Source organism: Perissodus microlepis, chromosome 7 (assembly GCF_051167445.1).
Source record: "Perissodus microlepis isolate ML-2025 ecotype Zambia chromosome 7, ASM5116744v1, whole genome shotgun sequence".
Taxonomy (NCBI): Eukaryota; Metazoa; Chordata; class Actinopteri; order Cichliformes; family Cichlidae; genus Perissodus; species Perissodus microlepis.
The window spans coordinates 25923658-25934261 of record NC_140467.1 but is presented as its reverse complement, the minus strand read 5'-3'; the positions used below and the strand labels follow the sequence as shown (position 1 = coordinate 25934261).

Here is a 10604-nt window from a genome sequence, read left to right as displayed (position 1 = left end):
TAACTGATACTAGTAAATGTCAAACTGTTTCTTTCATGTGGAGCTTGCTATGAGTTTAATTTCCACTGTCTCCCTTTTCTTTTTTGAAACCCAGACTTTACTTTTAAGGTGCCATCCTTACTTTAATGCTCAGCATCAGCACCACTTGGACTAAACCAAATCATGAAATAAGGAGGGGGGAGCAGAGTCAGACTTAATTTATTCTTTGTTGCCAAAAATAAAATGCTAGGAAATCAACACGTTTATAAGTACCATGTGAAGCAAGCATTATCTCATTGTGATAGGCTAATCATTTTCATTAAAAAGAAAAAGACTGTACATTCCCTGTCAGGCCTGAGCTCTTTGAATTGTCATCACTTTTCTCCCCTTACCTGGGGAATACAGGGTTCAGCAAGTTCAATTAGTTCTATTTCTAGCAGTTGTATAAGACTATCATTGTGGCAAAACATTTTGTGCATGTGTGTATTTTGATTTGTGTGCAGATTTGTGTGTGTGTAATCAATTTTTAAATGTTTTGAATAAATCGGTAAATCTGTACAGACATTTCTGAATTTTCAAAGGAATCTGTAAATGTGTATTTATAGTTCCAGAACAGCAACACTCAATTTTAGCATTAAAAAAAATGGCATTGAAAAGTAAAACTGTTTTACATTTACCACTTCTTTTTTTTTTCCTCGCTTTTTGCTCTCGGCAGTTAAGTTTCGGGGCTTTATGGCTGAGCCTTGGCTGTAATGTCACATAATTTGCATCCAACAGACCTAATAGCTGCCCATCTTTACTGAACAACATTGTAATGAATGTTTTGAGTTCAGGCGAGACTCAGAAAGAGCTATAAGGGTTTTTTGTGCTTTTTCCTTGTTATCACTTGGAGGTGGACTGGTTTACAGAAGTCCACTCTTAACTAGATTAGTAGTTGTATTTGACAAACAGCTGCAAGATGAGCTAGATGACCTTCCTGCAGTGCCCTTAGCCCAGGGATGGGCAACTCCAGGCCGCGAGGGCCGGTGTCCCTGCACGTTTTAGATGTGTCTTTGAACCAACACAGCTGATTTAAATAGCTAAATTAGCTCCTCAACATGTCCTGAAGTTCTTCAGAGGCCTGGTAACGAACTAATCATGTGATTCAGGTGTGTTGACCCAAGGTGAGATCTAAAACCTGCAGAACACCGGCCCTCAAGGCCTGGAATTGCCCACCCCTGCCTTAGCCTCAAGGAGTTGGTACTGCTGCACAAGCATCATAAAGCTGCCTGTAATTCCCAAGGCTTGAGTCAGACTGTTAAAACATCCTTTAACCTTACCTCTGTGCCCTGCAATTGTGTCCACAGTAAGCGATATATAAGAAAGCCTTCAAGGTGACAGTAAAGACCATTTTGTCCTAGTTTAAATTGCATGGCTCAAATTTTGACATTTGATCATTTTCACATTTAAGGTTGGTGTATATATATATATAGTGACAAGACTGCCAGTTTCTGGAATATTGCCTCAGGAAACATGGCAAAAGGCATCAGAATTGATTTAAACAAGTCAAACCAAAGTCATTTATTGACAAATTTTGAGTCATAAGCAGCAGAGACACAACATTAACACCTGCAAGGTAAAGACAAGTCCATCAACCATCACTAGCTTAAGAAACCCAATTCAAAAGAGCTAGTCCCAGATCTTCAGTAGACAATGTGAGGAGCAAACATGTAGCTGGTGTATGGGAATAGCGGCACAGACAAACCAAGAGATTCTGTGGCGGTGTAGCGGGTTTGGGCGAAAGCCGCTCTTCCTTTGTGGTAGCGTGAATGGGAACTTATGGAGTAGACTGGCTCCAGACCAGACACGTCACTGAAAACTGGCTTGTTTTCGTCATTGTTGATGCCAGATTGAGTGTTAAACTGTGTAGGTCCTGTCTGCTACTGACCCGCTGCATATCTGTCCGAACCTCCTCCCGGAGACCCATACTGACCTACTGCAAAGCCAACTGCTGGAGCTCCATACTGACCCACTGTATATCCCAACAAACCAGCTGCTGGAGCACCATACAGGGTATATGGAGGACGGCTCTGTACTCCATAGCTACTACTAGTACGTTCTGGTGCTTTGTCAGAATCACTCCCCGTTCCCCTGAATGTATACCAAGGAAGAGTTTGTGGTGTCTCAGCTCTTTTCAGTCCCAGCCCTAGAAGAGAAATTAATGGAAGCTAAGACTTAGCCAATACATTTAAGTTCCCATTAACTTTAACCGGTCAATCATTTAAGCTTAGTAAACCTCTTACCTTTTTCCACAGGTGCATAAGTGATGCTTCCAGTGAGACATGATAGCCACAACAACCTGCAGACCATGTTTTTTAAAAAAAATAAATAAATAAAAATCATGATATGTACACATCATCCAAGCCACACCCACAATGCACCCTTCCTATGAAGCATCACTGCACATGAACCGTTTTTCAAATTTCTGATTTTAATGCAGACGCCGCTGGATTACGGCACTCTTTTTTTCAGTTGTTTTAAAGCATCACTTACCTCATTTTGCTGTAGAGTAAGGTGTTTCAACCTCCCCAAGAGCCTGTTACAGGATCCCCAAAAAAAAAAAAAAAAAAAGATGCATAACAGACCAATAAATAAACTACACTGCATACTCAATACCAGCACTGTACCTCATTGCAACAGGAGCTTCCACATACCAACTAGAAACAACAAGAGCTGATTTTATATGATCTTTGCTGCAGAGGGGACTGATTGCTCAGTGGTAACAGCTGCCTGTGTAGTTAATTGGAAATAGGTAGCTTCTCATTTGTGGAGATGTCCCCATGTTTCCCTCCCTTCCCTTTTATTCTACCATCTTAAGTTGTTTCCACATTGTCTTTCCACCAAATTGTGTCCTCTTAAAGTCTCTAAACCTTTCATCACCAACACAGTTTTGTTCCATCCTTCTCACAGCTTCAAATCAGACCGGATGCATTTCACAAGGTAGCATTTAGAGTTTTAATAACATTTTAGGAATTAATAAAATACTTATTAAAAATACTATGTATTTCATTCTTTTTGTCAAATTTCTCATTATCTTTGATTATGTATGTGGGGGCGGGGGTCTGAATCAGTATCTTATCCATTTAGTAACTGAATTGTTTTCCAAAATTTTAAGGGAGTGTTTACATTTTCTGAGATAAAATATGCAGCCTTTGCATTTATTCTTGTCACAATGCATTTATTGCAGAGCTCTATAAAGCATTTCCAATCTGAGCTAGGATCTGTTTTTCTGGTTTTGGCTCACACCACATTACACTCATGAAGTAACTTTAAAAGATCTTGAGTGAACCAGGTATTTTTACAACTTTAAAATCTCTATTTTTTTAATGGAGCATGTTTATCAATGATTTTAATGAAACCTTCATATAAAAATTCCCATAAATTTTTCACGTTTGGAATAAGATAAAGCTTATCCCAGCCAAAAACATGTACAACATTTACAAATCCCTATACAGGAAAATGTTTTATGTTTCGTTTTACAAGAATTCCAGGCTTGGTTTTGAGAATTGTCTAATTGTAGCAATGACACAGTGGTCACTGATGACATTTTATATTTCCAGAAATTAAAAGCAGTAATCAATTAAAAAAAAAACTATACTTGAAAGAATGATGACAGAAATAAAAGTCATTCTTGCTAAAAAATATTTTCACTAAATAAACAAACATAATTGTTTTTCTAAAACCATTACACTAGAACAAAGAACCAGAGCCATGGAACAAAAAGTTACAATTGAGGTTGAGGTAAACTGATTAACCTTTACAAAATCCAAAGCACATGAGCCGTCACAGGTTACTTAAGAAAATAATGTTGATCCCACACCGTGTGCACACAGTGTGCACTGTGCAGCAGGCAGTCTATACTCTGCAGCACACAGTTCTTGAAGATCACGGCAGAAGTATTACAACAGAAGCAGATTCCTCTTAGTTAAATTATCCTTTTTGTCTTCTTTGAATTTTTTCTTCTCAATTTCAGTGTAGACAGAGAAAAGTAAGAATCTGAAAAGGGGAAACAAGTGAGATCACACTGCTCGCTCTGTCCCAAATGTAAATCAGACCCAAGTGTGCTGAGGGGGCCTTCAGTTACTGTGGTCCTGATCTTTGGAACGTGCAACCTGGCTTGCCTGAAGGCGTTATTGTAGATCAGTGTAGTTTTGTCACTTTTTAGTGACACATTCCTACTGCTTGCTAAGCACACGACAACCCCATATTCTGAACACAATGACCAATGTGCCGTCACTTGGCTGCACATTAGAGTAGCTCTATATCACCACTTTAATGATCGATGATGGTCTCCTGTTCTTAGAAAGTCTCTTACAACAGTGTTGCCCTCCACTATTTTATTTTCTTTATTTTGTGTTCTTTATAGATAATTTCATTACCATTTGATAATGTCTCTGGTGTAGGTGTCATATAGATCATTTTCTGTGGGAGAAAAGTGATATGATCTGTGAAACACCTCTTTTAGATTGGTCAGATGCTGCCAACACCACACCTTTCATGTGAGTATTCTCTGGGTTAACCTAGTTTGTAGATAGCCATGTTTCTGTGACCATTTATCCTGATCAACAGTGTTAGGGTAATGGAAAAATATGCTGGATATGTTGAACTTGCTTCGTAGTATAGGTCCCAGATGTCAGAATAAACGTATCTAGTTCAGTCTTTCACCACACTCTTTGTCCAGGTTGCCTGCTATGACCTTTTAAAATCCAGTAGATGTTGTTACTGAACACCAATGCAGTCTATTAAAATAGTGTCTCATTTACTGACCTCCCAGCCCATTGTTCCTTCACTGGGCTGGTTTCAGTCATTATGCAATGTACTGTTTATAAGATTGGGGAAACCTGCAGTCAGCTGAGACTGAAGAAGTCACTCGGATGAGCTTCAGGTATTCTGTCAGTTAGGGCAATATGTCACTTTTTTCCGTTTTTTCTAAGAGCTTTTTTTTTAATGTGTTCTTCTTCTTTGGTTTGGATTTTAGGCTATATGTCTATTTCTTCTTCCTCTGTTGCTTGTCCTTTCCAGCTTATTCTCCTTCATCTTGCTTTGTATTTCACCTTCTCCTGTTACACCATTCATAGCTACATCTGCTGTGTCTCCATACATTCTCATTGTGTGAGGAAAACTAATGACTTTGAGGGGACCCAGTGGGATGAACCATTTTTCAATTACACAATATATTTATATTGTGTAATTGAAAAATGTATTTCATATTAATTGTTTCTACACTTGCACAAAGGGTTAATGCTAGCCTAGGGTTTTTAATAAACAGCATTATCATATGCAAAACTAGGGTCTCACTAGGGGTGAGAAGAGATTATTTTAGGATGGCACATGCCACCTATTGCCACCACAGAAGATCCGCCCCTGCTTTGAGCAAGCACAATCCACAGTCCATAGCCTAAGCCTGCCTTGCATCAGCACAGTTACCACTACCATCTGTTCAACGCCACACTTAAATTGCACTGATGAATTTAACCAACCAACTGAAAAGCTGGGTAACTTGTAACTGATAACCTCTTTGTATTTTCAGTGCTTTCAGCAAAACCTACAGATTCAGTCATTACTTTTCAGATTTCAGATTTTTCCATTTAAATAAAACTTTCACACATTCTGAATACACATTTGCAGATTTCTGTACACATTCACAAATCACTGAACAGATGAATTCACACATTTACAAATGTGATTATATACACATAGATGTGAAAATGCACAAAGAGATCTAAATACATGTGTATAGTTCTGAGAGCACACACACACACACACACACACACACACAGAGAGAGAGAGAGAGATTTCAATAGGCACACACAAATCTTTACAAAATACACACATGCAGACTAAGATAGGCTCACACAAAAATCCTTTTGCTACAACAGTAGTCCCATAAAGGTCAGCATTTAGACACAGCCTTCAGATATTAATAGTTATAGTACTAAGTAGTAATGGAAGCTGAAGCTCCAGCATATTTGTCAAAAAACATCAACACACTGCTTCAGAAACACTATGCCAGGGCTTTGTTAGTCTGAACAGTCACAGAAGGAGCGAACCAGTGTGCGTCATAATTAGAGCCAGGAAAAGAGGACGCCCTGCCTGTGCCTAAATAAAAAACAGTTCATCAGCACTTGTGCTCCCAGGTATAAAATGGACATAAGGAATACACTATAGGTTACATATAGTTATAATTATGGAAGTACCATCCATCCGCTTATCCTTTTCAGGGTCGCGGGGGGCGCTGGAGCCTATCCCAGCTGTCATAGGGCGAGAGGCGGGGTACACCCTGGACAGGTCGCCAGTCTGGCCAACACACAGGGACAGACAACCATTCGCACTCACATTCACTCCCGCATTCACACGTATGGGCAATTTGGATTAACCAATTAACCTATCCCCACAAGCTGCATGTCTTTGGACAGTGGGAGGAAGCCGGAGTACCCGGAGAGAACCCACACAAACATGGGGAGAACATGCAAACTCCACACAGAAAGACCCCGGCCTGACGGTGGAATTGAACTCAGGACCTTTTTGCTGTGCAGCAACAGTGCTAATCCACCACGTGGAGGCAGGGACTTCACAGCACAACTCCCAACCTATTATAAGATTGTGTTGTACATTGTTATATATAGTGTATTTTAGTTTTAGTTAAAAAAAAAAAAACATCAAGACGTCACAAGCAAAAAGAAAACAAACCATGGCACATGTTTAAACAAGGAAGGTTTATTTGTCTGAATTATTTATTATTAAAATAGACATAAGATAATTTTTTCACCCCCCAAAAAACATATTCAAAGCACCATAGCTCTGTAGAGTGGGCAGTCATAATGAAGCAGTTCATTATACGTTTTAGATTCAAGCTGCTCTTCATATTTCTGGCCACCAGATGTCCCTAAAGAGGACTGTGTTAAAAAGCTTTGAGTGATGAACTGTTTTTCAATACAAACTTCCTTAAACCTCAAATTCTGTTTTGCAATACAGAGCTAAGGTGGTTCTCTGGTCCATGTATCAGTGTAAATAAATGGATCGTCAATTATAAGGGTAAAGGCGAAGTGAGGGAACTGAGAAGCCGGCTGTTTGCAATTAACTTCAAAGGCAGCTGCTATCACTAAGCAATCAGCTCCTGCTGCACTGAGGATCATATAAAAGCAGCTTCTGTAGGTTGCAACAACTAAGGAGAAGTTCTTGGCACAAGTTACAGGGTTGGTAGAAGCTATGAGTTTGTGGCTGATTGTGTTGGCTGGGATTATTGATATATTATGGTTGACCAGGGTTTCTCCATTTTTGTATTAGTACAGGCTCTCAGGGGCAGGTCAGAACTCAAACTGCAGCAGAATGAGGTGAGTAATTATGTTTAAGTCTAAAGCTAAATTTTAAAGGGCCTGTCTGCTGCATCAAGATAAATGGGTACTAAAGCAGTGAGGGTAAACGGCTAAATATTGGCTTAAACCTTATGTTCTGAAATGACTTTTTCTAGGGTTTTGTGGATTTCATGTCTGCTGATTGGAAGCGTCATCTGTGTTCCTGTAGAATATGGTATGATAACACTAACAAAATTGAGAAAGCTGAACAAAGTTAAGTGGCCTCGAATACATTCTGGCTCTTGCCTTGTTTCTCCTCAGATTATGGATTTGATATGGAATATGACGATATGGACACATACCCCATGCAGGAGGGAGCATTTTTTTATGACCATTCCCAAGACAGTCCAAATTATGAGGCAAACGACGGCTATGCCCACATCACCACAGACTCCAGTGCTGGTCCTCGTAGTTACCGGAGTAACAAGATGGTTGGGGATGACTGGTTCACTAGTGGCTATACAGGGGGGGACAGTGTTTACACTGATACCAGCGGTGACGTAAACAAGCCTGTTTTTAGTGACGTGTCTGGTCTGGAACCAGTCTACACTACTGGCTCTCGTTCACGCTACCAAAGAGGAAGAGCAGTGTTTGCCCAAACCCGTTACACCCCCACAGAGTCTGTTGGCTTACCTATGCTGCTATACCCATACACCAGCTACACACTTTCTTGACATGCAATCTTCAAACTCCAGCCAAAGCTGCCTATTAACTCTTGGTGAGTTCAATTACTCTTGGCTTTTCATTTGAGTGGTGTGAATGATAACTGGTTGATTAACTTGTCTGCTCTTCTCTGTTCTCAGGTATGTCCAATGACTCTTTGCCCAGTTGCCAAAATACTTAATAAATTGCTTTAAACTTAAACGATGCTACTTATTTCCTCCTAAGCTGGTGTTTAACAATTTAAGGGTTAATTGCATATAGATGCATGTTTGACAGTTCTGAAAGTTTGCCAAAAAATATCAGGTATTGATATCCAAGCAGAAGGCTTTTTACAATAAAGAATTATAATCATACTTTTTTTTTTTTTGATGCAAAAGTGTGCACAAAATTCACTTTTAATAACTGGGCAAGGAATAATTAAAAAAATAATTTAAGAACATAACTTGATGTTGATTAAAAAATATTTACTACAAGCCAGACTCCAATTGGGTATCAAAATTATTAGTGAAAAAATCTGGCGCTCTCCACAACGGATTAATCGATAATATCTCTGATGCTAGATCTGTTAAATTATGCAGAATGGATAGATGATGGGGGGGGGGGGATTGTTTCAAGAGAACCCACTGAGTGTCTACATGTTCTGTCTCTGGGACACTGTCCCTCTCCTGCCTCATTGGTATGCTGACTGGGAGGTGTAAGCTCTTCCTCATTTCAAGCAATGTCTTCTCGCTCACACTTGCTTGCTCTTTTCTCAGTCTCTTCCCTTCTGCTTTTCTCTATCTTAATAACTTATACAAGTACTGCACATGGTACTGTTAACTTTAGACGTTCAAAATCTTAAAATAACAATCTTCATTATTTTGTTGTTATTAATAGATTTTTGTAGCCATGTTATTTTAATTAGTATGGCTTTTTGGGGGGTTTGGCTTTTGGTGAACAGCCAAAATTGTTTTTAGCTAGTGGGTCTTAGTAACTGTTCAGACTAACCCTCATATATTCTACTGTAAAAATACATATGTATGTCAACACGTATTTGTTATGTAAATAAGAGAAATTAATGCATTTATAGATTAATAATTTCCCAAAATTGACTGTCTCCATTTAAAGCAGCGGTAAGCACTGCCGGAACTGTTTTAAGTCCCGTGCATCACGTGACACCCCGAATTCTGAACCCACTGTTGGAAACTACCCTCCGGCACTTGCCAGTAGTGATGGGATTTCCAGCTCTTTTTAGAGAATCGGCTTGACTCGCTAAAAAGAGTCAGCTCTTTTGGCTCCCAACCGGCTCTTCAGGTTGTTTTGTTGCTTTAATTAATTATCAACAATATAAAATTATGCACAAAAGGAATTAGTAATGTAAAAAACGTGGTTCTCTTTATGTATGTTTATATATAAATATTTATGGGGGTCCCTAGAGACGAAACGCGTACAAACTACAAAGCACTTAGAAATTCCAAAGCACGTACAAACTCCCAAACACATTTCTAGCGTTAACTGAACTTCCAAAACAGAGCTACCTAGATCACTTAAATTACACAATCGAATTCATGTCTATTGTTTTTGTATTAATACACAAACACTCATTAATTCAAATAATTAAAAAAAAACAAAAAACATTTACCTGTTACTACCACACACCCAATCCGATTGTTGGTACTTCCTGGCTTGTGTAGCCACTAGGTAACAAAAGCTCAACATGGCCCTTAGCATCCTGGAGCACTTCCGTTGTTTTGGAGTGTGAATGTGCTTTGTCTCTAGGGGCCACTGTAAATATACTTTTATTTATTCACTCCACATAAAATGTAATAAATAAATTATAAAATACAAAAACCAACTATTTACATTTCATACATTTCAACTTTTAACTACTTAAATTTTCAGCTTTTTCCTTTTAAACAAATATAAAGTGAAGCAACACAAAACACTGCAAACCACAACACAATAAAATATAAATTAAAATATGGAAAAAAAGAACGCCCAGATCTTTAAGGGAAAGGTTGGCATTTAGAAATATTAATATCACACTCAACTGACTTTGTTTTATCTTCCCATTGCACTGATGGTTCTTAGGTGCCTGTGCATGTTGTTTGTGGAGCCGGCTCTATATGATATCCTTTTCTTGTAGACTCTACACTCTGCCTTTGTTTTGTCAATAAGATTGAAATGGTTCCAGACTTTGCTTCTTTTCTTGGTGTCACTCATTTTCTTTACTGTACCTTTCCAATGTGATGGTGTTGTCTCTTGTTGCTCCCGGCTCTCTTTCTTTCCCTCTCCCTCCTGCTCTTGTTGTGTGCTGTTAGGAGTGTAACTACCCCTCAGCTCAGCGCTGAGCAGAGGGGGGAGGGGCGCAAATGCAAGGCTCTGTTTGCCGTCTCTGCTCAGCGCAAACACAAGGGTGACTTGCAGCGTGAAGCGAAAAAAAGTGAAAGAGAGGGCAGGAGAAAGAAAGAAAAAAAAAAAAAAAACCCACGGCTCCCAATAAGGAGTCGTTCACTTCAAAGAAGCGGCTCTAAGAGCCATTTCGTTCGCGACTGACACATCACTTCTTGCCAGCCAATCCCATGAAAG

General features: G+C 39.2%; 1 protein-coding gene and 1 long non-coding RNA gene across 3 annotated transcripts; one reads left to right on the top strand and one right to left on the bottom strand.

Annotated features, from left to right (window-relative positions):
* Positions 1 to 1732: 1732 nt before the first annotated feature.
* LOC146383188 (uncharacterized) lies at positions 1733 to 10288 on the bottom strand. Of its 2 annotated transcripts, none has more exons than XR_014800611.1 (4): positions 10253 to 10288; positions 2512 to 2554; positions 2262 to 2317; positions 1733 to 2164 (listed from the first exon to the last, which is right to left on the bottom strand). It is a non-coding gene; the product is annotated as an uncharacterized LOC146383188 (long non-coding RNA). The 2 variants fall into 2 exon arrangements; XR_014800610.1 differs by lacking the exon at positions 10253 to 10288 and adding an exon at positions 2646 to 2709.
* Positions 7158 to 8237, top strand: LOC146383189 (uncharacterized). The gene is made up of 5 exons (XM_084932553.1): positions 7158 to 7214; positions 7306 to 7352; positions 7490 to 7548; positions 7635 to 8091; positions 8177 to 8237. The coding sequence occupies exons 2-4, from the start codon at positions 7348 to 7350 to the stop codon at positions 8045 to 8047; spliced, it is 477 nt and encodes a 158-aa protein (XP_084788679.1). The 5' UTR covers positions 7158 to 7214; positions 7306 to 7347; the 3' UTR covers positions 8048 to 8091; positions 8177 to 8237.
* Positions 10289 to 10604: the final 316 nt, after the last annotated feature.

Bases quoted from the DNA above. Each gene is read 5' to 3' on its own strand.
- LOC146383189 (XM_084932553.1), top strand. The intron at 7,549-7,634 runs GTATGATAACAC...GTTTCTCCTCAG, and splicing joins CTGTGTTCCTGTAGAATATG to ATTATGGATTTGATATGGAA.